We start from the raw sequence: 20,812 nt of genomic DNA on the forward strand, positions 1-20,812 counted from the left end.
GAGTGCTGGGATTACAGGCGTGTGCCACCACCGCCCAGCATGCCTCTTCATTCTTATAGTTCCTGGCTATTACCATTTCACTTTCTGCTTCTGTGAGATCAATTACTTTATATTTCACAAGTAAGTAAAATCAAACAGTATTTCTTTTTCCATGTTTGGCTTTTATTTTCTTAGCATAATATGTTCCAGATTAATCTGTGTTGTTAAAACTCACAGGATTCAAGTGAAGGACCTGTATGATAAGAACTTTACATCTCTAAAGAAAGAAATTGAAGAAGATATCAGAAAATGGAAAGATCTCCCATGCTCATGGATAGGCAGGATTAACATAGTAAAAATGCCAATCTTACCAAAAGCAATCTACAGATTCAATGCAATTCCCATCAAAATCCCAACACAATTCTTCACAGACTTAGAAAGAACAATACTTAACTTCATATGAAAAACAAAAAACCCAGGATAGCTAAAAGAATCCTGTATAATAAAGCAACCTCTGGAGGCATCACCATCCCTGATCTCAAGCTCTACTATAGAGCTATAGTAATAAAAAACAGCCTGGTACTGCTATAAAAACCGACATATAGACCAATGGAATCGAATTGAAAACCCTGACATTAATCCACACACATGTGAACACCTGATTTTTGACAAAGAAGCCAAAACTATACAATGGAAAAAAAGAAAATATCTTCAACAAATGGCTGGCATAACTGGATGTCAACATGTAAAAGATTACAAATAGATCCATATCTATCACCATGTACAAAACTCAAGTCCAAGTGGATCAAAGACCTCAATATAAATCCATTTACACTGAACCTGATAGAAGAGAAAGTAGGAAGTACTCTTGAACGCATTGGTACAGGAGATCACTTCCTAAATATAACACCAGTAGCACAGACACTGAGAGCAACAATTAATAAATGGGACCTCTTGAAACTGAGAAGCTTTTGTAGGGCAAAAGACACGGTCAATAAGACAAAAAGACAGCCTACAGAATGGGAAAAGACCTTTGCCAACCCACATCTGACAGAAGACTGATCTCCAAAGCAAAGTATATAAAGTACTCAAGAAACTAGACACCAAAAAACTGAACAATACTATTAAAAAATGGACTGAAGAACTAAACAGAGAATTCTCAAAAGAAGAATCTCAAATGGCTGAAAGACATTCAAGGAAATGCTCAACATCCTTAGTCATCAGAGAAATACAAATCAAAATGACTCTGAGATACCACCTTACACCTGTCAGAATGGCTACGATCAAAAACACTAATGACAGTCAATGTTGGATAGGATGCAGAGCAAAGGGAACACTCCTCCACTGTTGTTGGGAGTGCAAACTTATACAACCACTGTGGAAATCAGTATGGCAGTTTCTCAGAAAATTGGGAATCAATCTACCTTAAGACCCAGCTGTACCACTCTTGTGCATATACCCAAGGAATGCTCAATCATACCACAAAGATACATGCTCAACTATGTTCATAGCAGCATTATTCGTAATAGCCAGAATCTGGAAACAATCTAGATGCCCATCAACTGAAGAATGGATTAAGAAAATGTGGTACATATACACAACGAAGTACTACTCAGCAGAGAAAAACAATGACAGCATGAAATTTGCAGGCAAATGGATGGAACTAGAAAATATCATCCTGAGTGAGGTAACACAGACCCAGAAGGACAAACATGGTATGTATTCACTCATAAGTGGATTCTAGATATAAAGCAAAGGACAATCAGACTGCAACCCACAGATCCAGGGAGGCTACATAGCAGGGGGGACCCTAGGATGACTGTGGCTTATAATAAGTTTTAGTTTTACTCAATTATTGGACAAGCTTCAGTGAAACATTTCACTATTAGGATAAGAATTTGTAGTGTATCAAGTTGATTAGAGAAATAAAATAAAATAAAATAAAAAATACAGAAAAAAAAAACTTCACAGGATTTTTTTGAAAGGTTGACTACGATACCACACCCCCACACAAACAGCACATTTCTTTATGTAATTATCCATTAACAGACACTTGGGTTGATTATCTTGGGTATTGTGATTAATGTTGAAAAGAACATGTAATATATTTAATATTATTTAATTTCTCTTAGATATTTACTAGAAGTGATTGTTGGATCATATAGTAATTTTAAAAATATTTTAAGGAACCTCCATACTGTTTTCCATAAAGGCCGTACTAATTTACATTCCCTACAATGGTGTAAACGGCTTCTTTGTCTCCTAGCACTTAATCCTGGAGTATGATTTTCTTGATGTGTTGTTTGGAGTCAGTAGTCCTAAGAATTCTTGCATTGGTATTCATCAGGTATGTTGGTTTGTGGTCTCCTTTCTTCATCTTTCCTTCCTCTTCGTATGTTTGCTTTTGGCATCAGGATAATGTTGGTATCATGGACTGAGGTTGGAATGATTCTCTTCCAGATTTTTAGAATAGTTTGATAATTCATAGTAGTTTTCCTTAACAGTTTGGTACAATTTAGCAGTAAAACCATCTGGTCCTGGGCTTTTCTTTGTTGGGAGGATTTTTAATTCAATCTCATCACTCATTATTGATCTGTTCAGGTTTTCTGTATTCTTATGATTCTGTTCAGGTAGGTTTTAAGTGTCTATAGATATATTCACTCTTCTAGGCTTCCTAGGATGTTCATAGTAGTACCCAGTGAGTGATCTTTTGTACTTACTGTGGGATCTTTTGTAATGTCATTTCTGTTTTGTGTTCTCTCTCTCTTTTTTTTCTTGAATAATCTGGATTTAAAGGTGTGCCAATTTTACCTACAAAAACCCGAGTCTTGCTGGCACACTCTTGTACCCTAGCCCTTGGGTAATGGTGGTAGGTGGATCAGAAGTTCAAGGTCATCTATGGCTGCATAGACTTTCTAACCTGAACCTTTTAAATAAAAGATTTATTTATTTTTGTTTTATGTATAGAAGTATTTGCCTGCAGGTGTGTAAGTGCATCATATGTGTGACTGCAGAGGCCAGAAGTGGGTGTCAGATACCCTAGAACTGGACTCACAGGAGACTGTGAGCCATGCGTCAAGACATGTTTCAGATACATTGGCAGGCACATCTGGGAGGCAGGTTAGAGCAAAGCAGAGAAAACTTCTCTAGGTCTTAGATGCATTCTGATAGCAGCACACTTAGCCCTTTGATGGGCAGACACTAAGGGGACTGTCCATACATTCCAGAGGATTTGATCTGTTAGTCACAGGATGTTAGACCTGACACAGGGATGGCCAAGGAATGACTACTTAGGGGGCTAAAGTTAGCCCAAGATAAATCGTAAATTGGCTGTGGAGCTGCAACATTCCAACCTCTCCACATCGATGATCTCCTACCTATTTGCAGACACAGATCATTCTTGTTTACAGATCCGCCTGTTGGCCAAGTTTCCCAGTTTGTGTATGGGGTTGGCCAGTTTTGATTCATAAATCATGAATTCTACTGCCACTGGTGACTGATAGATACCTTTTGTACAATTTGGATGAGAAGAGACAACCCCAAATCTCTGGCCATTCCATATAAGAGTCAATAATGTAGAGGCTATTCCTGGGTGTGCTGTGGGCCTCCCAGGGCCTCCCAGTCCCAACAGTGGTATTTATATCATCTGGTATTTGATTGACTCCACCAAGTTACTCCATGGGTTGGAGATTGGTTGGTTGATAGATATGGTTAGGTCCCATATTGTGGTGCATCCAGCCATATGTACAGGGCAAGTACTCAGTAGGGCAGGTTAGGCTGCAACATACCCAGGGGTCTGTTGTAAGGTGACATCTTCAATATCAACAGCAACATAATAAACTAGTTGATTGGACCCAGATTGATGCTTCCCTTTTCCTTAGTGGGAGTTTTGTTTGTTTGTTTTTGTTTTTTGAGACTGGGTTTCTCTGTAGCTTTGGAGCCTGTCCTGGAACTCGCTTTGTAGACCAGGCTGGCCTGGAACTCACAGAGATCCACCTGCTCTGCCTCCCAAGTACTGGGATTACAGTGTGTGCTACCACCACCCAGAGGGAAAGTTTTTTGTTTTTTGTTTTTTGTTTTTGTTTTTTTGTTTTTGTTTTTTTTTTTATCTCTTTGGAGATAGGGGCTGTGGCCCTAAAATAGAGATACCCTACAAAGGAAATTCCCTTAGGCAGATTTAAATTAGGACTCTGGGAATCCAAAACCTGGAACCTTTCTTTACTCAAATTATACTGAATAATTAATAACAGGTTCTCTTGGAGATGGTGAGAAATTGAATCTTTCCAAGCATGAAGATTTGGTTCAAATGAGATGGGAGGTTTAGAAACGAACAGGCAGGCTGGAGAGATGTGGCTCAGAGGTTAAGAGCACTGACTGCTCTTCCAGAGGTCCTGAGTTCAATTTCCAGCAACCACATGGTGGCTCACAACCATCTGTAATGAGATCTGGCGCCCTCTTCTGTATACATAGTAAATAAATAAATAAATCTTTGACCCCCCCCCCCTCAAAAAAAAAGAGACAAACAGGCATAACAAAGACATGATTAACAAAAAGGTATAATATGAGGATTGGGAAAAGGGAACCATTATTCACTGCTGGTGAGATTGCAAACTGGTGCTGCCTCTATGGAAATCATTATGGAGAATTCTCAAGAAGTTAAAACTAAATCTGCCATATGACCCAGCTATACCACTCCTGGGAATATGCACAGAGGACTTGGCATCCTACTCCACAAATACTTGCTCGGCCATGTTCATTGCTGCTCTGTTCACTAAAGCCAGGAAATGGAAACAGCCTAATGTCCTCCAACCAATGAATGGGTAATGAGACTGTGGTACACACACACACGATGGAATACTATATAATAGTAAAGAAAAACAAATCATCAACTTTGAGGGTGAATGGGTGGAACTAGAAAAGGTCATATTGAGTGAGGTAACCCAGACCCATAAAGACAAACATGGTGTGTTCTCTCTCATTGGAGTCTCCTGTCCCCTAATCTTCAGATGTGAGCACAGCATGTAGTTACTACAGAAACCAGGAGAGCAAATGGGACCATTGCCAGGATAGGGCGTGGGAAGTTACAGAGGGGGAATAACAGGGTGCAATGACCTGGTCAGGGAGATGGGAAGAGATGGGGCTCCTTGGGGAGGGAGAGGGAGGCAAATACAGAAGGGGTGAAGAGGGTAAAGGGGAATGGTAGGATACAAATTATCTGAGGGGGCGGGGGCGCTCCTTAGAGAAGAGGAGAAGGAGGAGGAGGAAGGTAAAAATAGGAGAAGGGAGGGAGGTAAAGAATATGGATATCTGCCGGGCGGTGGTGGCACACGCCTTTAATCCCAGCACTGGGGAGGCAGAACCAGGTGGATCTCTGTGAGTTCGAGGCCAGCCTGGTCTAGAGAGCGAGATCTAGGACAGGCACCAAAACTGCACAGAGAAACCCTGTCTTGAAAAAACAACAACAAAAAAAGAAAGAAAAGAATATGGATATCTGAAAAAAACACAAAGAATTGTATTATTACCTATCTAAAAAAAAAAAAAAAAAGAAAGAAAGAAAGAAAAAGGAACCTATAATGCATGACATTCAGTGTATAAATAATAAATATACATATATAGTTTTAATGAACTTTTCTCATCTGAGCTGAAAGCACTTCCCTCCAGGAGCCAGAGACCAGAGGGATAGCTTCCAGTAATTCTGAGATTTGTTGACTATTTCAAATACGTTGGCCAAAGGAAGTCATAAATCCACCTTTGCCACCACAGACTGCCACAGTCCCGTACCACTCCGAATGCATAGCGACTGCCTGTATAAATGTTGTCTCTCTTGTTTTCTGCTAAACAGTGCACTTGGGCTGAGGCTCTGAGTTTAGCCATCTGAGTAGATTGAATCCCAGTGAGCAACCCTGGGGAGGTAACTGCACATCCTGCCCGAAAATGTCCTTGTTCGTTTTGTGAATAAGAACCGTCAGTAAATAAAATCAGTTCTGCACTTTTGATAGATGTTTCCAATATGTCTTTTCTAAAGGCAAGCAATCTGTGGGTAATTTGAGTACAGCCGCGTTCAGCCTCTTCTAGTTCGCATGGGCCTGAGACAGCAGGACTGAGAGTCACAGCAGGGAAACCCAGGGAGATGGAAGCAGAACCTTCTCACCGGAAGTAAGGCTGGGTGTGATGGGGAATTAGCAAGAGTTCTAAGGAATGAAGCTCATCCATGGTATGGGGAGAGCCTCAGGTGACTTCTGCTGTTTCTAGTCCAGCTGCAGAGGCAAAGGACACTCACGTAGGGCAGTGTCCTCTGGCTACTGGATCTAATTGCTGACTGAAGTCCTGCAGGGGTCCGTGTCTTTCCTCACATTTCTGAGTCAGCAAACCCAATGTATTCCTTCCCTTTTCATGAATGAACAGGAGGAAGAAGGGTTAGGATTGTGGTTTGGTTGTCCTGGGGCGGGGACCTGGTTTAAAGCTGTCTTTGGGTCTTAATTGCTGCATGTTCCTCCAGGCCTAGTCATCTGGTATCTGGTGGGTCCTGTTTAAGTTTCGTATATAGGGACTTAGAAACTAAAGAGTAGTTTAGAATGCAGTTTCAATAATAGTCAGTCCTAAAACTCCTTTCAATTGTTTTGTTTTCTTGTTTGTTTGTTTTAGGGGTAGGGAAACTCCTTACAGTAGAAATACGGTCAGGATTTTTGAGTAATCCTGGCACATCACTGTATGACAAAGACATTCAACTTCCTGCCTGCAAAGTTGCATTTCGTCTTTTGATACTTCGTGGCCCTTTTTAGCTGGTTGCTGTAATAAGAGGACCATATGAGAGAGAACACAATAGTTGGTCAGCCACATATTTGGATTAAAGTAGCCTCATGAGAAGAATCACACATCTTGTAAATCCATTTAGGAATTTGAGGAAACTATCTGGGACTTCCAGTGTCCGCCTGTGGCATCAAAATCCAAGTATATTGCCATTTCTCCTGAGTGAATGAAACAAAACTTGGCTATTTGATGTATCAGGGATGCTAAAGGATAGGGGTGGGTACTGAGATGCACATTATACACAGCATAATGGGTGGGGATCAGGCACCACTGGTCGGAGGGCTGATTGCACAAATCCACATCTTCTTCCCTTTGGCTTCTTTATGGGCAACATGGAGGTACTGCAAGAACCGGGTCGGGGTTATATGCCCCTTTCTGGGTACTCTCCCATGGGTTTGATTTCCAGTGGGGCATCTTGCCTCAGAAGGTGTTGGTTACATCAGGCAACGGTCTGCTGTCGCCTGTGGGCATCTCAGTTGGAGCAGGTGATCTCAGCTGTCCTGTGCCTGTATTTTCCCTGCTTGTCACTTTCCTCTGGTGGGGTCTTCTGACTCCCACAAGTGTCCTGGAGACAGTGTCGGCGGGAGTGGGGGGTGGGCTAGAGGTTCCCACTGACACCCAAGTTTACGATCACTGCTCCCCGTTAATAGATGAAGACATGAGCGTTTTTGTGTTTCTAAAAAGTCATCCTAACCCGTGAACAGGGGCACAGTTCGCCAGTGGGAAACGTGACACAGGCTGGAGAGGTGAGTAAGAGCATTGGCCGCTCTTCCGGGGGACCCGTGTTCAATTCATTCCCAGCAGCCACATGGGGTTTCACACCCTCTGTAAATCCAGTTCCAGGGGATCCGATGCCCTCTTCTGGTCTATTAGAGCACTGCATGCAGGCAAAACATCCGTGTGCAGAGGAGAGGGATTGGGGGGGGGGGGAAGGGAAGGGTGGCCGGGAGAGGGAGGGAGAGGGGAAGAGGGGGAGAGAAAGAGGCAGGGAGAGAGAAGAGAATGTGGTACCCTATGGATTTCCCACTGTGTGAATTTTATTTTTCTTTGAGGAGTATTTAATCGTGGTAAGATTTAACATACACAGAATAGCCTAGAACCTACCAGGGCCTTTGTCCCCGCCCACCCTCACTTTTTTTTTAGACCAGGCTGGCCTTGCACTCACCGAGACCCACCTGTCTCTGCCTCCCGAGTGTGCCTGACTGCCTTTGTTTCCCCAAGGTTAGTAATTCTCTCTCCCTCTCCCCTCCCCCCTCCCCCTCTCCTCCCTCCACTCCCCTAAAGTTTTAGTAAGAAGGAAAAGAGAAATTCTGGATTCTCTCAGAGCAGTCTCATTCCAGGCCGTGTTTTCCTCTCAAGGTCTCTTTTGTAGGTCTGCCGTCCTTTGGGGAGAGCGCCCACTTCAGTTTCATGAAATCTCTTTTGAAGGGGGCCGAGCTTTTCACAATAGTTAGAGTCACTACCTTCAAGAAGGGAGGGATCAGCATCTCTCTGGAAGTGTAACTATTTTACCTGTAAATACATAGCTTGGCTATGGATGTTTTTTTCCTTTTTTATTAAAAAAAAAAAAAAAAAATAGCCGGGCGTTGGTGGCGCACGCCTGTAATCCCAGCACTCAGGAGGCAGAGGCACGTGGATCTCTGTGAGTTCGAGGCCAGCCTGGTCTACAGAGCTAGTCCAGGACAAGCTCCAAAGCTACAGAGAAACTCTGTCTCAAAAAACCAAAATAATAAATAAATAAATAAATAAATAAATAAATAAATAAATAAATAATAAAGGTGAAAGTCGGTCTGCTAAGGTTAAAGGGGGCCTCGGTGGGAAGTGCCCTTAGAGAAAGGTAGAGTTGGAGCTTGTGAGCTTCCAGGTTCTCAGGGGAGTTCCTCAGCGCTTTCTAAATGTTTTGCTTTGTTTTTGTTTTGTTTTGTTTTAGATCTGACACAGAAGTCAGGCACTGTGTTTTGGCCCAGTCAAGAGCTTGTGGAGAGTCTCCATTTTGGTATCACACAGCAGAGGCTCCTTAGTTCCTAGAAGGCATTTTTCTCATCAGTGTATTTAAAAACATTTCTATCAAAGTCCTTAATGCAGTCCCCATTCTGCCAAATGAAACTGTTCCTCTCCTTGCTTCCTGAAGCCAATCATTGAATCAATTGGTCAGAAAACTCAGGTTCACGTGTCAATAGGGTGATCTGAAATTCTTTAGCAAAACCTAGAAGGCCCTAATATGGGTCAGGGAACCCTATAATCAAAGACTTTCGCTCACGTTTTGTTCAGGGAGTATAAACAGTATATGGGTCCTCCCCTCCATGAGGCATAAGAATTTTTTTCTTTTAGTAGAGAATTTTGTTCCCCTTGGGAACAGGGTAAAGTGGTAAAGGGGAGGGAAGCTGGATTTCTTCAGAGAAAGGAGGCAAGGGAAGAAGGGGACCTGGTGGGAACAGAGGGCCAAGGAGAGTTAAGTTCTTCAGCGAACACAATTTATGACATTTTTATTAACCTCCCGTCCTTCAGCATCGGTCTTTAATTCTAAGAGTTTCTTTTCTTTTTTTCTTTTTTTCTTTTTTCTTTTTTTTTTTGGTTTTTCGAGACAGGGTTTCTCTGTGTAGCTTTGCGCCTGGAACTCGCTTGATAGCCCAGGCTGGCCTCAAACTCACAGAGATCTGCCTGGCTCTGCCTCCTGAGTGCTGGGATCAAAGGCGAGCCCCTCACCCCTCCCTGCCCCCCCTGCCCCCCCCCTTTTAATATTATGGGTAATACCCAGAAGGGGGCACTAGATCTCATTACAGATGGTTGTGAGCCACCATGTGGTTGCTGGGAATTGAACTCAGGACCTTTGAAAGAGCAGTCAGTGCTCTTAACCTCTGAACCATCTCTCCAGCCCCAGTTCTGAGAGTTTCTAAAAGCCCCTTTATTTATTGTTCCTACATTGTCTGCCTGGGATTGGCTCAAGACACCCCACGACCAAGTTCTCAGCACAAAGATGATTATTTGTCCCAGAGGGACAGACGGCAGGAAATGAGACACAATTGGAAGATAAAGGAGAAGGGGCAGGAGCATTTTGTCTGGGAATGGGGGTTGGGGGTGGGGTTGAGACTGCCTCTGGAGAGAGGGGAGACAGACTTGGTCCATAGGCAAAAGACAGTTTATTTATTATTTTTTTACTGCCACAATTTTTTCATTATTGTTATTACTTTCTATCATCAGCATGATACAGTGCATATCAAAAAACAGTTTATAAAGGTGAAAGGGGAAACCCTGTGTTTGGATGCGTTTAATTTTAATTGGACATGTTAATTAGGGCAGCCTAAAGGGAACTTTTGATCGCTGGACTTCAATACTGTGATAGCTGGACTTTGGTGGTCAGCCTCAGGAGGAGGAAGTGGCTAAATAAGAGAACAGACCTTGGTGGCTAGCTTTAGGAATGTAATATAAGCTTTTTAGTAAGGCAGAAGGGATGGGGAGAAGGCCAAGGCCCGCCAGAGCCATGTTCCGGCTGGCTAGAGTCCATTCATTCATTTTCTGTAAGCTATCAATTTTATCATTTCTTCTCTCAAATGCTTCTAAATTCCAACTAAAGTATGTTGCCCATTTATGACTTCTGTTTTATTGCCAGTTTTCTGCACAAAAATATATCAGTTTTAGAACAGCAAATGTTTAATGTTGAAGAAACTGTATAGCTAAGTTATCTTTGGTTAGATCTCCCCATTTTTTTAAATGCTTGCAAGTTGAATGTCCATAATTATTATATATATGAAGTAACAGATGGTGGTTTATCATCTAACAATTCCTCCCTCTTGGAATCCCTGTTACTCTTATTCTTTCTCTTGAAAAGCTGCAAGCCTCTCTAGGGAACTTGTGTCTCGGATCAGGTTTGTATGCTGCTTTTGGGGTGGGCTTTCTCAGCTTTCACCCTGAGACTTCTCTCTCCCACTGGGTCTCAGGGTTATCTCAAGTGTTTATGGAAATGTAAGGGTTCTCAAGACACTGGGTGATCAAACCTTCATGTGTGTCTTCTCCAGGCAAGCTAATGACCTAGGAACAGGGTGTGTTTGTTGGGTTTCCCTACAACATCATTGCATGTTGTGGGGAGTTCTCCTGCATACTTTCTCCCTGTTGGCTTGGTGGTGGGAACAGAGCTGCTGCTTCTTCTTCTTCTTCTTCTTCTTCTTCTTCTTCTTCTTCTTCTTCTTCTTCTTCTTCTTCCTCCTCCTCCTCCTCCTCCTCCTCCTCCTCCTCCTCCTCCTTCTTCTTCTTTTTTGGCTTTTTTTTTTTTGAGACAGAGTTTCTCTGTGTAGCTTTGCGCCTTTCCTGGAACTCACTTTGGAGACCAGGCTGGCCTCGAACTCACAGAGATCCGCCTGCCTCTGCCTCCCGAGTGGGGAATAGTGCCTCTTATCTGAAGTTTTTTTAATGATCAGGCATTCAAAAAATATTTTTTAAAGATTTATAGCCAGTCGGTGGTGGCACACGCCTTTAATCCCAGCACTCGGGAGCCAGACAGGTGGCTCTCTGTGAGTTCGAGGCCAGCCTGGTCTACAGAGTGAGATCCAGAACAGAAACTAAAACCTTATCTTGAAAAAAAAAAGATATTTTTAATTTATGTGTATGAAGTTTTTGTTTGCATCTGTGCACCACAGGTGTGCCTTGTGCCTGCAGAAGTTTCAAGAAACAAAGGCCAACTACATAGCACACGGAAAGTTCCCAAGGCAAACAAAATCAAGACGAACCAGAACAGAAACTAAAACACCTTCAAAGATCTAAAAGAAAGCAAAGCTGGAAACAAACCAATCAGAAACCAAAATACTTCTGAAGCAAACGTAACTGGGTACTTTGAAGCAAAGGCCTTAAAAAACAAGAAATAAAGTATCCGAACACATAGCCTAAAAACTTCAGGTCAGACTAAACAACAATGTCTGAGCTCCAAGAAAAAACTCACTCATTTTCTTTTTCTCTTCTCTTTTCACTTCTTTTCTTTTCTTTCCTTTTTCCTTTCCTTTTCTTTTTTTCTCTTTTCTTTTCTTAGAAGGTCTCTCCTACTTTGCCCTGGCTGTACTCACTATATAGACCAGGCTGGCCTTGAACTCACAGAGATTTGCGGACCTCTGCCTCCCAAGTGCTGGGGAAGCCGTGCCAGATGGTAGGCAACAAAGGAGCCCCATCCTGATCCCTGGTGCCAATCCAGTTGATTCCTTCGGTGAAAAGTGACTTGTTCCCGGGCCCCACCTTGGGCACCAAGAACTAATGATGAAAGAAACAGATCTCACCCCAAAGGAATAAAAAAGATCATTTATTCTGGATCCAAATATAAGTGACCAATGTCCTGGGAACACAGACTTAGGTCTTCCCGAACAGTGTACCAATATGGTGGCAATTTCATTATTCATAGTCTGTCCATACTTTCCAGAGGATTTTTTTTTGTTCTTTTTTTTCGGGGGGGGGGGGATGTTTCGAGACAGGGTTTCTCTGTAGCTTTGGAGCATGTCCTGGACTAGCTCTGTAGAGATCCACCTGCCTCTGCCTCCCGAGTGCTGGGATTACAGGCGTGCGCCACCACCGCCTGGCCTCCAGAGGATTTTTTTATCTGTTAGTCACAGGATGTTAGATCTGACACGAGGATGGGCAAGGAATGACTACTTAGGAGGCTAAAGCTAGCCTAAGATAAATTGTAATTAGGCTATGGCTATGGAGCTGCAACATTCCAACCTCTCCACATCACTGATCTCCTACGCATCAGTCAGTGAGCCTTTGCAGACACAGCTCTTTCCCAGGAGTTACTTACAGAAGCAGAGGTGAATCAAAAGCAGCTGAAAAGCCCACCCTATTACTAGTGAAGACTCAGAGCCCTCTGCACAACATCTGGGTTGCTCAAAAGGTCCAGGCGATCCTTGGAAAGCTCAGTTGGTGAGTCTCCTTCCCTAGCAGTGTTTACACATTTTACAAATCCTGGGATGAACCTTCAAGAAGAATCTTTGAAAATCCCCCTTTTGGGGTTGGGGATTTAGGTCAGTGGTAGAGCACTCGCCGGGCAAGTGCAAGGCCCTGGGTTTGATCCTCAGCTCCGGAAAAAAAAAAAAAAAAAATTCCCCTTTCCCAGACACACGACATTCTGTTTATGTTCCAAGTTCCTTTTCCCTCCTGGACAGACTTCTTCAATTGGGTGAAACTGCTGTACAGGAAAGGGCAGCCTTGGCTACTTCATGAGACTCTGTCGCAAAAGTCAAAGTTAAGAGGGGTGGGCATGTATCTTAGTGGAAGAATGCTGCTTGAGGTCCTGGCTCAGTTCCCAGCGCCTCAACAACAAACATACTGATTTAGAAAAAGGACTTTCTGGTGGTCTTTTGTTAGGGGGAGCTGACTGTGTGCATTGGGTTCCCTGGTACTTGCCTGGGGCTGAGAGGGACCACTGCCGAGCGAGCAAACCAAAGGCCTAGAAGTCACCAGGCTGTGAGGAGGTCCAAATTCATCCCCAGGGAGGTGACACAGAGAGCCCCTAAACTAGGCGGACGGGAGTGTTGTGTTAGGTACTAGATGATCTGTCTCTATTTCCTCCTCCTCCTGCTCCGACTACCTTCTCACTGTAGTAGGCCAGAGACAGCTCCAGCCCATACCTTCCCCCAAATCCTGGGCCACAGAAACCACAAGACATAAAAAAATGATGAAACCACAGGCACTTGCGCTGATTTGATACATACAATAGATAATATTAGGTACATGGAAGGGTGTTTAGTAAGTGATAGGTTTCTTTTGTGGTTGTTGTGAGGTTATTATATGAAAAAAAAATCCCCAACAATTATTCCCCCCCCCCCCCAGTAAATTTCCTTTGACAAAAACTTATGGATCAGTGCCCACAGATCAACTCAATATATTTTAATCGTGATACCAAAATAATGCAGGTTGATCAATACTCCTCAGTCAGGGATGAGCTCATCATGGAGCAGGCTAGGAAGTTCTGGGGAGAACTCTGTGTAGAGAATGCACACAGTGTAGCTTTGCAGTCACATATCCTGGCTGGCTGGATTTCCTGGCCTCATTTTCCCTGGGGAGTAAGATGTGGAACCTAACATCCGACCAACTGAAAAATGCTTTGACTGAATGTTTTCAAACTTCAAAATGAGAAATATGCCCAGAAGAACACAAGTTGAAGACAGATAGGGCAATTTCTCTTCTATTCACCTTCCCCAAACCTGACTGATTTAACCATTCTCAATGGCCTGGCCTATGCTCTTCCTCTTTAGTCCTTGCTTTCCTTCATGACAGGGTCTACCTATGTAGCTCTTGCTGGCCTGGAACTCACTGGTAGGCTTTGCTGTGCTTACACTCTACCTTCTTATGTCCCAAGTGCTGGCATTACAGGCTTGCTGTGCCCTGGGTGGCTTCAGGTTTGGGGTTTTGTTTGTTTGCTTTGTTGTTGTGGTTTTGCTTCGCTTTCCTTTTGAGCTGGAGGCTCACTATGGTACACAGGCTGGACCCCAGCTCCTGGTGAGAGGCAACCTCCTGCCCCAGTCGTCCAAGTGTTGAAGTTACAAAGATTCACCAGCATACCCAGTTTGCCTTATTCTCCCGGGTCAGGGGAAGAGAAGCCAGTGTAAGTAAGTGTATTGTGCATATGTAGACGCGAAGACGTGTAGTTAATGGCTGCTGGCTCTCCCTAATGGGACCATGCTGCACAGGTTCCCTGCAGGTCACTTGTTTCGCTTGACCGCAGATCCTGACTCTTACACAGCGGCCCTAGGCCTCCCTGGCTGCTGTCACGGGTTGTCATCAATTTATGGCTTCAAGTAGGGCAGATTTATTTATTCCTTTGATTTTCCGGAGGCCAGAGATTCAAGGTCAGCTTTACCTTGTTACAATCAAGCCTAAAGTTGTCAAGGCTGTTTCTTCTGGAGGCTCTGGGCTTGTAGCAGCTACCTGTATGTATGGCTTGCATACATACTTATCTCCGTCTTTAAAATGTATCCCTCCCAGACCCCTTATGTAATTTCTTCTCGTGAAAATCCCCCTCCCCATTTCCCTCTGTGAGGACACTTCCTTTATGGCCCACTAGATAACTCAGGATCACTTCCCCATCTCAGGACATGGACCTTTATCAGTGCTACAAAGTCCCCTTTGCTATGTAAGACAACCATTGTAGGTTCTACAGATTCAGTCCATATTTGGAGGGGGAGCATTATCCAGTCTGACAGATTTGAACTCCTTTTTAATAGACCTAATTTATTTATTTTATATGTATGGGTGTTTTCTCTGCATGTGTGCCCATGTGCTACGTGAGTGGCTGGTGACTTTGGATCCCCTGAGACTGCAGTTAGATGGTTATGAACTGACTTTACTGGAAATTGAACTCAGGTCCTCTGGAAAGACCTGAACTTTCAACCTCTAAAGTCATCTCTCCAGTCCAAAATCTTGGGATTTTTTTTTGTTTGTTTGTTTAAAGATTTATTAATTTATTTACTACGTATACAGCATGTATGACTGCAGGCCAGAAGAGGGCACCAGATCTTATTACAGATGGTTGTAAGCCACCATGTGGTTGCTGGGAATTGAACTCAGGACCTCTGGAGTCAGTGCTCTTAACCTCTGAGCCATCTCTCCAGCCCCTTTGTTTGTTTTTTTTAAGACAGGGTTTTTCTGTGTAACCTGGCTGTCCTGGAACTTGCTCTGAGATCAGGCTGGTCTTGAATTCAGAGATCCACCTGGCTCTGCCTCCCAAGTGCTGGGTTTAAAGGTGTGCACCACCACCTCCCGGCTTCTACCTTGGTCTCTTAAATCCTGAAATTATAGGCCTGAACCACCAAAGCCCTTCTTACTTTTTGTTTGTTTGCAAAACATTTCATGGAGTTCAGGCTGACCTCAAACTTCCTATGTAGTAAGGATGTCTTGAACTTTGAGTCTCTGCCCTCGTCAGCCACCTTTTGGGATTACAGACCTAAGCACAGGTGTCCAGTCTCTCTCTTTCTCTCTCTCCCCCCCCACCTCTCCCCTCTCTCTCATCTCTCTCTCTCAAGAGTATGTATGTGCATTGTTTGATTTTTTTTGGAGTAATTTTTCTTTTCTTTAAATTAAAAAAAAAAAATTTCCTCTGCTTCCTACGCACTCCCTGACACCTTTCTCTGGGGCAGGCATTGGTGCTGCAGATCGAGTCTAGAAGTCCCAGCACAGTTAGCTCATTTTAAGTACCTGCTTTACTAGTAAGAGATCCCTCCCTGGCCTTATTTTAAGGTTATGTGTACAGATACAGCCCATATCTTTCTCTGTAATCACATATAAAACAGAGAAGTCTAATATCTGGAATCATTACCAGAGTTACTTGGGGGATGCAGTCCTGAGACTTGAGGGAGCTGACTGGGAAGGGCAGCTCCCCTGAAGTGGCCTATTCTCAGAAGGGGCTCTTCTGGAAGGCTGGCAAGCTGCCTCAGAGATGGTGAAAGTTCAAAGGCCTGGGGCTAGAAGGCAAAATTCAACTTGGGTTAAAGCTGGGTGTGGTGATACTTGCTTGTATAATCACAGCACTTTCAAGGATGAGGCAGGAGGATCAAGATTCCTAGTCCAGCCTTTGTGACATAGGGATACTCTATTTCTAAATAAATTAAAAACAACAACAGTCAGATGGTGGTGGCTCACGCCTTGAAATCCGGCACTTGGGAGGCAGAGGTGGGCAGATCTCTGTGAGTTTGAGGCCAGTCTGGTTTGCAGAGAGAGTTCCAGGATAGCCAGGGCTACACAGGGCTACCTTGTCTCAAAAAACCAAACCGACCAACCAACCAAACCAAACAAAACCAACCCCATCAAATAATTAGTTAAAATTTGGTTAACAAGTACTTTGCTCTGGTTAATCAGTGGGCATAGGTGGTTCACTCTGTCATTTGTGGTAAGAATAGGAATCGGAAAGGTCACTTCTAGGTCTTAAACAGTCAAAAGGGGAAGGGGTTTCTTTGTACTGTCATTTACAAGAACATAGATGAGGACAGGGTCAAGGGAAATTCCACACTGTAGGTTTTTTAATTCTTTCTTTCAGAGTTTCTCTGAGTAGCTCTCTGGCTGTCCTAGAACTTACGTAGACCAGCACTAGCATCACTTCAGAGATATTCACCTGCCTCTGCCTCCCAAGTGCTAAGATTAAAGGCCTAGGCCACAATGCCCAAAAATTCCACATTGTCAATATGTAGAGTTTAATGGGATGTTGTTCATTAGTCTCTCCTCCCTGCCCTGCCCCCAGACACAGGGTCTCTTGGATCCTAGACTGGCTCTGAACTCACTACGTAATTGACGATGACCTTGATTTTTTTTTTTTTTTTAATCAGTCTGCCTCTACCTCCCAAGTGCTGGCATTACAGGCATGTGCCACCACTCTTGGTTTTCTTCAATGCAGTGACTGAACCCAGACCCTCTCTACCAACTGAGCCACATCCCAAGCCCTCCACGGCTTCGGATGTTCTCAGAGGGCTTCAGCAAGCTGTTCCGTAGCACTCAGACAGTCTTCTTTGCTCATCTAGTTTTGAAGTTTTCTTCCTATCTTCAACTATATCTAAACATACACAATGCATGTGTCCATCTAAGCAAGTAAGCAAAAGGTCTGCCTATCTATCTATCATCTATCTATCTATGTAACTATATCTTGGTATCTGGAGATGAACCTAGAGTCTTAAGCGTGCCAAGTAAGCATTCTACCATTGACCCTTACTTTAACACATATTTTATAATGATATTTAACAGTTGAGAAATTAATTTCATTCAGTCTCAACTTATCCTGCGGACTTTATAACCATCTGGTTGAAACTATTTTTTCCAAGTGTTTGTAAAGAAATTTTGATTAAGTCCTTTTGATGTTAGAAAAAAAATAGCTGGGTGTGTTGGCCAATGCCTGTAGTCCAAACACTCGGGAGGCAGAAGCAGGTGGATTTCTGTGGGTTTGAAGCTAGCCTGGTCTACACAGTGAGTTCCAGGACAGCCAGGACTATTTAGAGAGAACCTGTATCAAAACAAACAAACAAACCCAAAATAAATAAAATTAGAAAAAAAATTTCAACAATCATTTCAACTAGGTATGATGGTTCATGTAACAGCTTTTGGGAGAACTGCCCGATATTGGAGGCCAGCCTGGGCTATACAGTTGAGTTTCAGACCACCTTGGTCTATGGAGTGAGATTTTTGTTTCAAAAAGGCAAAACAAACAAAATAACCATATTTAAACTCTGCAGCGCTTGTAGTTGGTAAAGCTGAGGCTTTTATCTACAGTTTTCAAAACCTATTCCCTTTCTTTATATAATTTTTTTTTTACATTGATTTGATTGTGTGTTTGTATGTGCTATTGCCTGGATGTTGAGTTCAACTTGCCAAAGTCTATTCTCTCCATCCACCACCTGGGTTCCAGGAATCAAACACAGACTTGGCTTCAGCCATCTTTACTGGCTGAGCCACACCCCTCATCCCCACCTTTTTTTTTTTTTTTTTTTTTGAGGCAGGGTCTCACTTTAGCTCAGGCTGGCCTAGAACTACACTGTTCTAGGTTAGCCTCCAGCTCCAGGTGATGCTCCCATGTCAACCTCCTAGGTCCTAGGAGCTGCGATTAAAGGCCTGAGGTACCAGCTGGTTTAAAACCTGGTTCTCCATAGTGTCTCTTACGGAACCGCCTACTCTTCTGCATCCACAGACTTCTAGAATCCACTGTTTACCGTGTTCCTTTATCCACGAAAGAAGGAGGTTAGGGTGGGGCCGAGGAGGTGGGGGATTGGTCTCAACACATGGTCTCTTTTCGGAGGGGAAAAGTGTTTAATCAACACTACAGACTCCTGTCAGCAAGACCCGGAACATTTCCCAGTCCACTTTTTAATCCCTCTTGTCCCTTCTGGGTCCATCCAAGCATCAGAAGGCGAGGCCCGGGTCAAGGCCAGGACAGCGCTGAGTGAGACCAGGCAACGCAACACACCCAGGAGACAGACTTGCCTCACCCCGCGCCCCAAAGACACAGTTCTTAGATATTTGTTTTGCGAGGAAAAGAAACTGTAATTTTCTTCAGTTCTTTCAGGGTGAGGGAGGGAGACCTGGACACAGGGGCGGGGTCAGTGGGTCCTTCCAGTTAGCCAAGTTCAGGCTGGCACCAACTTTCCGAGAGTCCCATAGGACATTCTGGGAACCAGCCAAGATAACCTCTTAACAGATCACCTCCAAATAAGGAACTATAACATCCTGACCTGCGCCGGGCCCGGTAGCCTGTAAATCCCAGCCCTCTGGAAGCTAAGGCGGGGAGAGGCCTGCGAGTTCGAGGCTAGCCTCGGCTACATAATGAGTTCCAGGATAATCTGAGCTATACAGAGTAAGACTTTAGGTCAAACCAACCAACCAAATCAACTCCACCCACCCCGGGGGGGTGGGGTGGGGAAAGAAGCCCAACCTCCTAATTTCTTAAATTTACATTGTGTCCTACCCAGCACTGACGCCTGCTGAGGAAAGAAACCTGCCCTTTCTCCCCCAGCTTCCCAGCTTCCCCGAGGTGCCAGGTGACGATCTGCAAAAAGCATTGTCTGGCCCTCAGGGCTTGACAGTTAATGATTTGTCGCACGAGCGGGGCGGAGGAGCCCGGGGACGCGAGCTAGCCGGCGAGCCAGTACAGCAGGAGAGCAAGGCAAGGCGCGGGCTGAGTCCTCGCTGTCCTCCCAGGCGCCGCCTCCTGTCATCCGGGCCGGGGCACTTCGCGGGGTTCCGGGTACGCGAGTCTCATAGGGACCCCATGGAGGCCGAGTCGCCGGCGAGCGAAGGGGTCGCGGAGCCCCAGGCGCTGGGCACCGTGGGCTCGATCGGCAGCTTGCTGAGCAGGATCCGAGGCAAACTCTTCACCTGGTGAGTGCAGCGCGGGGCGGGCTCGGGTGGCGGGGACCCAGGCAAGACTCGCTGGCGACCCGCACACACATGTCTGCCGAAGCGGCGGCGCCCCGACTCTGGTTCCGCGCACTCCCCACGTGCACCCGGGAGGTCTGTTTCACCTGGATGCTCCCATACATCCACCCTTAGAAGCCGTGGCGATGCGTTTCAGAGGATGTGCAGGGAATTCATCCAGCTGGCATGGTGAGATCGGTCCCCGTGCCCCCCGGCGGCAGGGTGGGAGTCCTCGGGGACGCCGTGGAGGAGGGCTGCCCACACTGGCGCTTGGCAGGTGGGAGTGCTGCCTTTCCTGGCGCGGCGCCTGCATTCTTTCAGGCCGGGATCCTTTCCTACCCGGCCTGATGGTGCCTCCAACTGGAGTTCACTCAAGTGAGAAAGCTGGGTTAAGTTTTGCCCTGTCGCGAACCGGAGACTGCCTCTGCTCTGTTTTGGGGCCTGAGCAAGGTGACTTGGCCACCTCTGGAGCTAAGGTTCATCCAGGGAAGCAGGTGGCTGATGTCACTGTGCTCTGTTGGGCAGTAGGTAGAGATGTTCTTAAAGAGTTGGCAGCGACTCTGGGGAAAGCTTTCTGTGGTCACTGGACGGCTGGCATTCTGGAGACATATAGAGGCTAACATCCAAATAATGAAATCCATTTACCGAGCCTTTACTCCGTGCCAGGCACTGCGCTTAGCCATTTATGTGGACAACAGCACCGCATCTCCTTCTCTTTAGGATATGGCGCTATTGTTAGACCCACTTTTTAGGTAGGCAAACACAAGGCTAAACAATTCACCTGGGGATTATGAGAGTGCCAGGGCTACAGGCATATGCCACTATCCACCCTAGGCAATGAATTTCAGGAAAGATTTTGAAAGCTATGCCCTTGAAAATGCATCTCACTTTCAGAGCTGGTCGATAAATGTGTATACATGCATTTTTCTTTTTTTTTGGTCATAAATAAGCATAGTTTTAAATAGATACGCGTGTTCGAAGGGGTCAGTTGGCCCCAAATCGACCATCCTCTTACAACTGTGTAATGTCCTGATATTTTAGCAGTAATTTCTTAGCGGGGAGACGTTACAGTGATATCACTTTGAATTCAAAGCTTAGTGAGCTGGCCTTGCTTGGACAAGTCACTCAATTCTTGTGTACTATTTGAGGATTGTTG

At 44.6% G+C, this 20,812-nt stretch overlaps 1 protein-coding gene across 2 annotated transcripts in view; it reads left to right on the forward strand.

Annotated features, from left to right (window-relative positions):
• Positions 1 to 19,174: 19,174 nt before the first annotated feature.
• Slc35f2 (solute carrier family 35 member F2) overlaps positions 19,175 to 20,812 on the forward strand; it is a 52,475-nt gene continuing 50,837 nt past the window's right edge. The window contains exon 1 of one of the 2 annotated variants that reach the window (XM_036192980.1): positions 19,175 to 19,620. In XM_036192980.1, the coding sequence (XP_036048873.1) occupies positions 19,511 to 19,620 (110 nt within the window). In that variant the 5' untranslated portion in view covers positions 19,175 to 19,510. Of the gene's footprint in view, positions 19,621 to 19,677; positions 19,846 to 20,812 lie in introns of those variants that run through there. The other variant, XM_036192981.1, reaches the window with a different exon arrangement.

Source organism: Onychomys torridus, chromosome 7, assembly GCF_903995425.1.
Source record: "Onychomys torridus chromosome 7, mOncTor1.1, whole genome shotgun sequence".
In the NCBI taxonomy this organism is placed as follows: domain Eukaryota; kingdom Metazoa; phylum Chordata; class Mammalia; order Rodentia; family Cricetidae; genus Onychomys; species Onychomys torridus.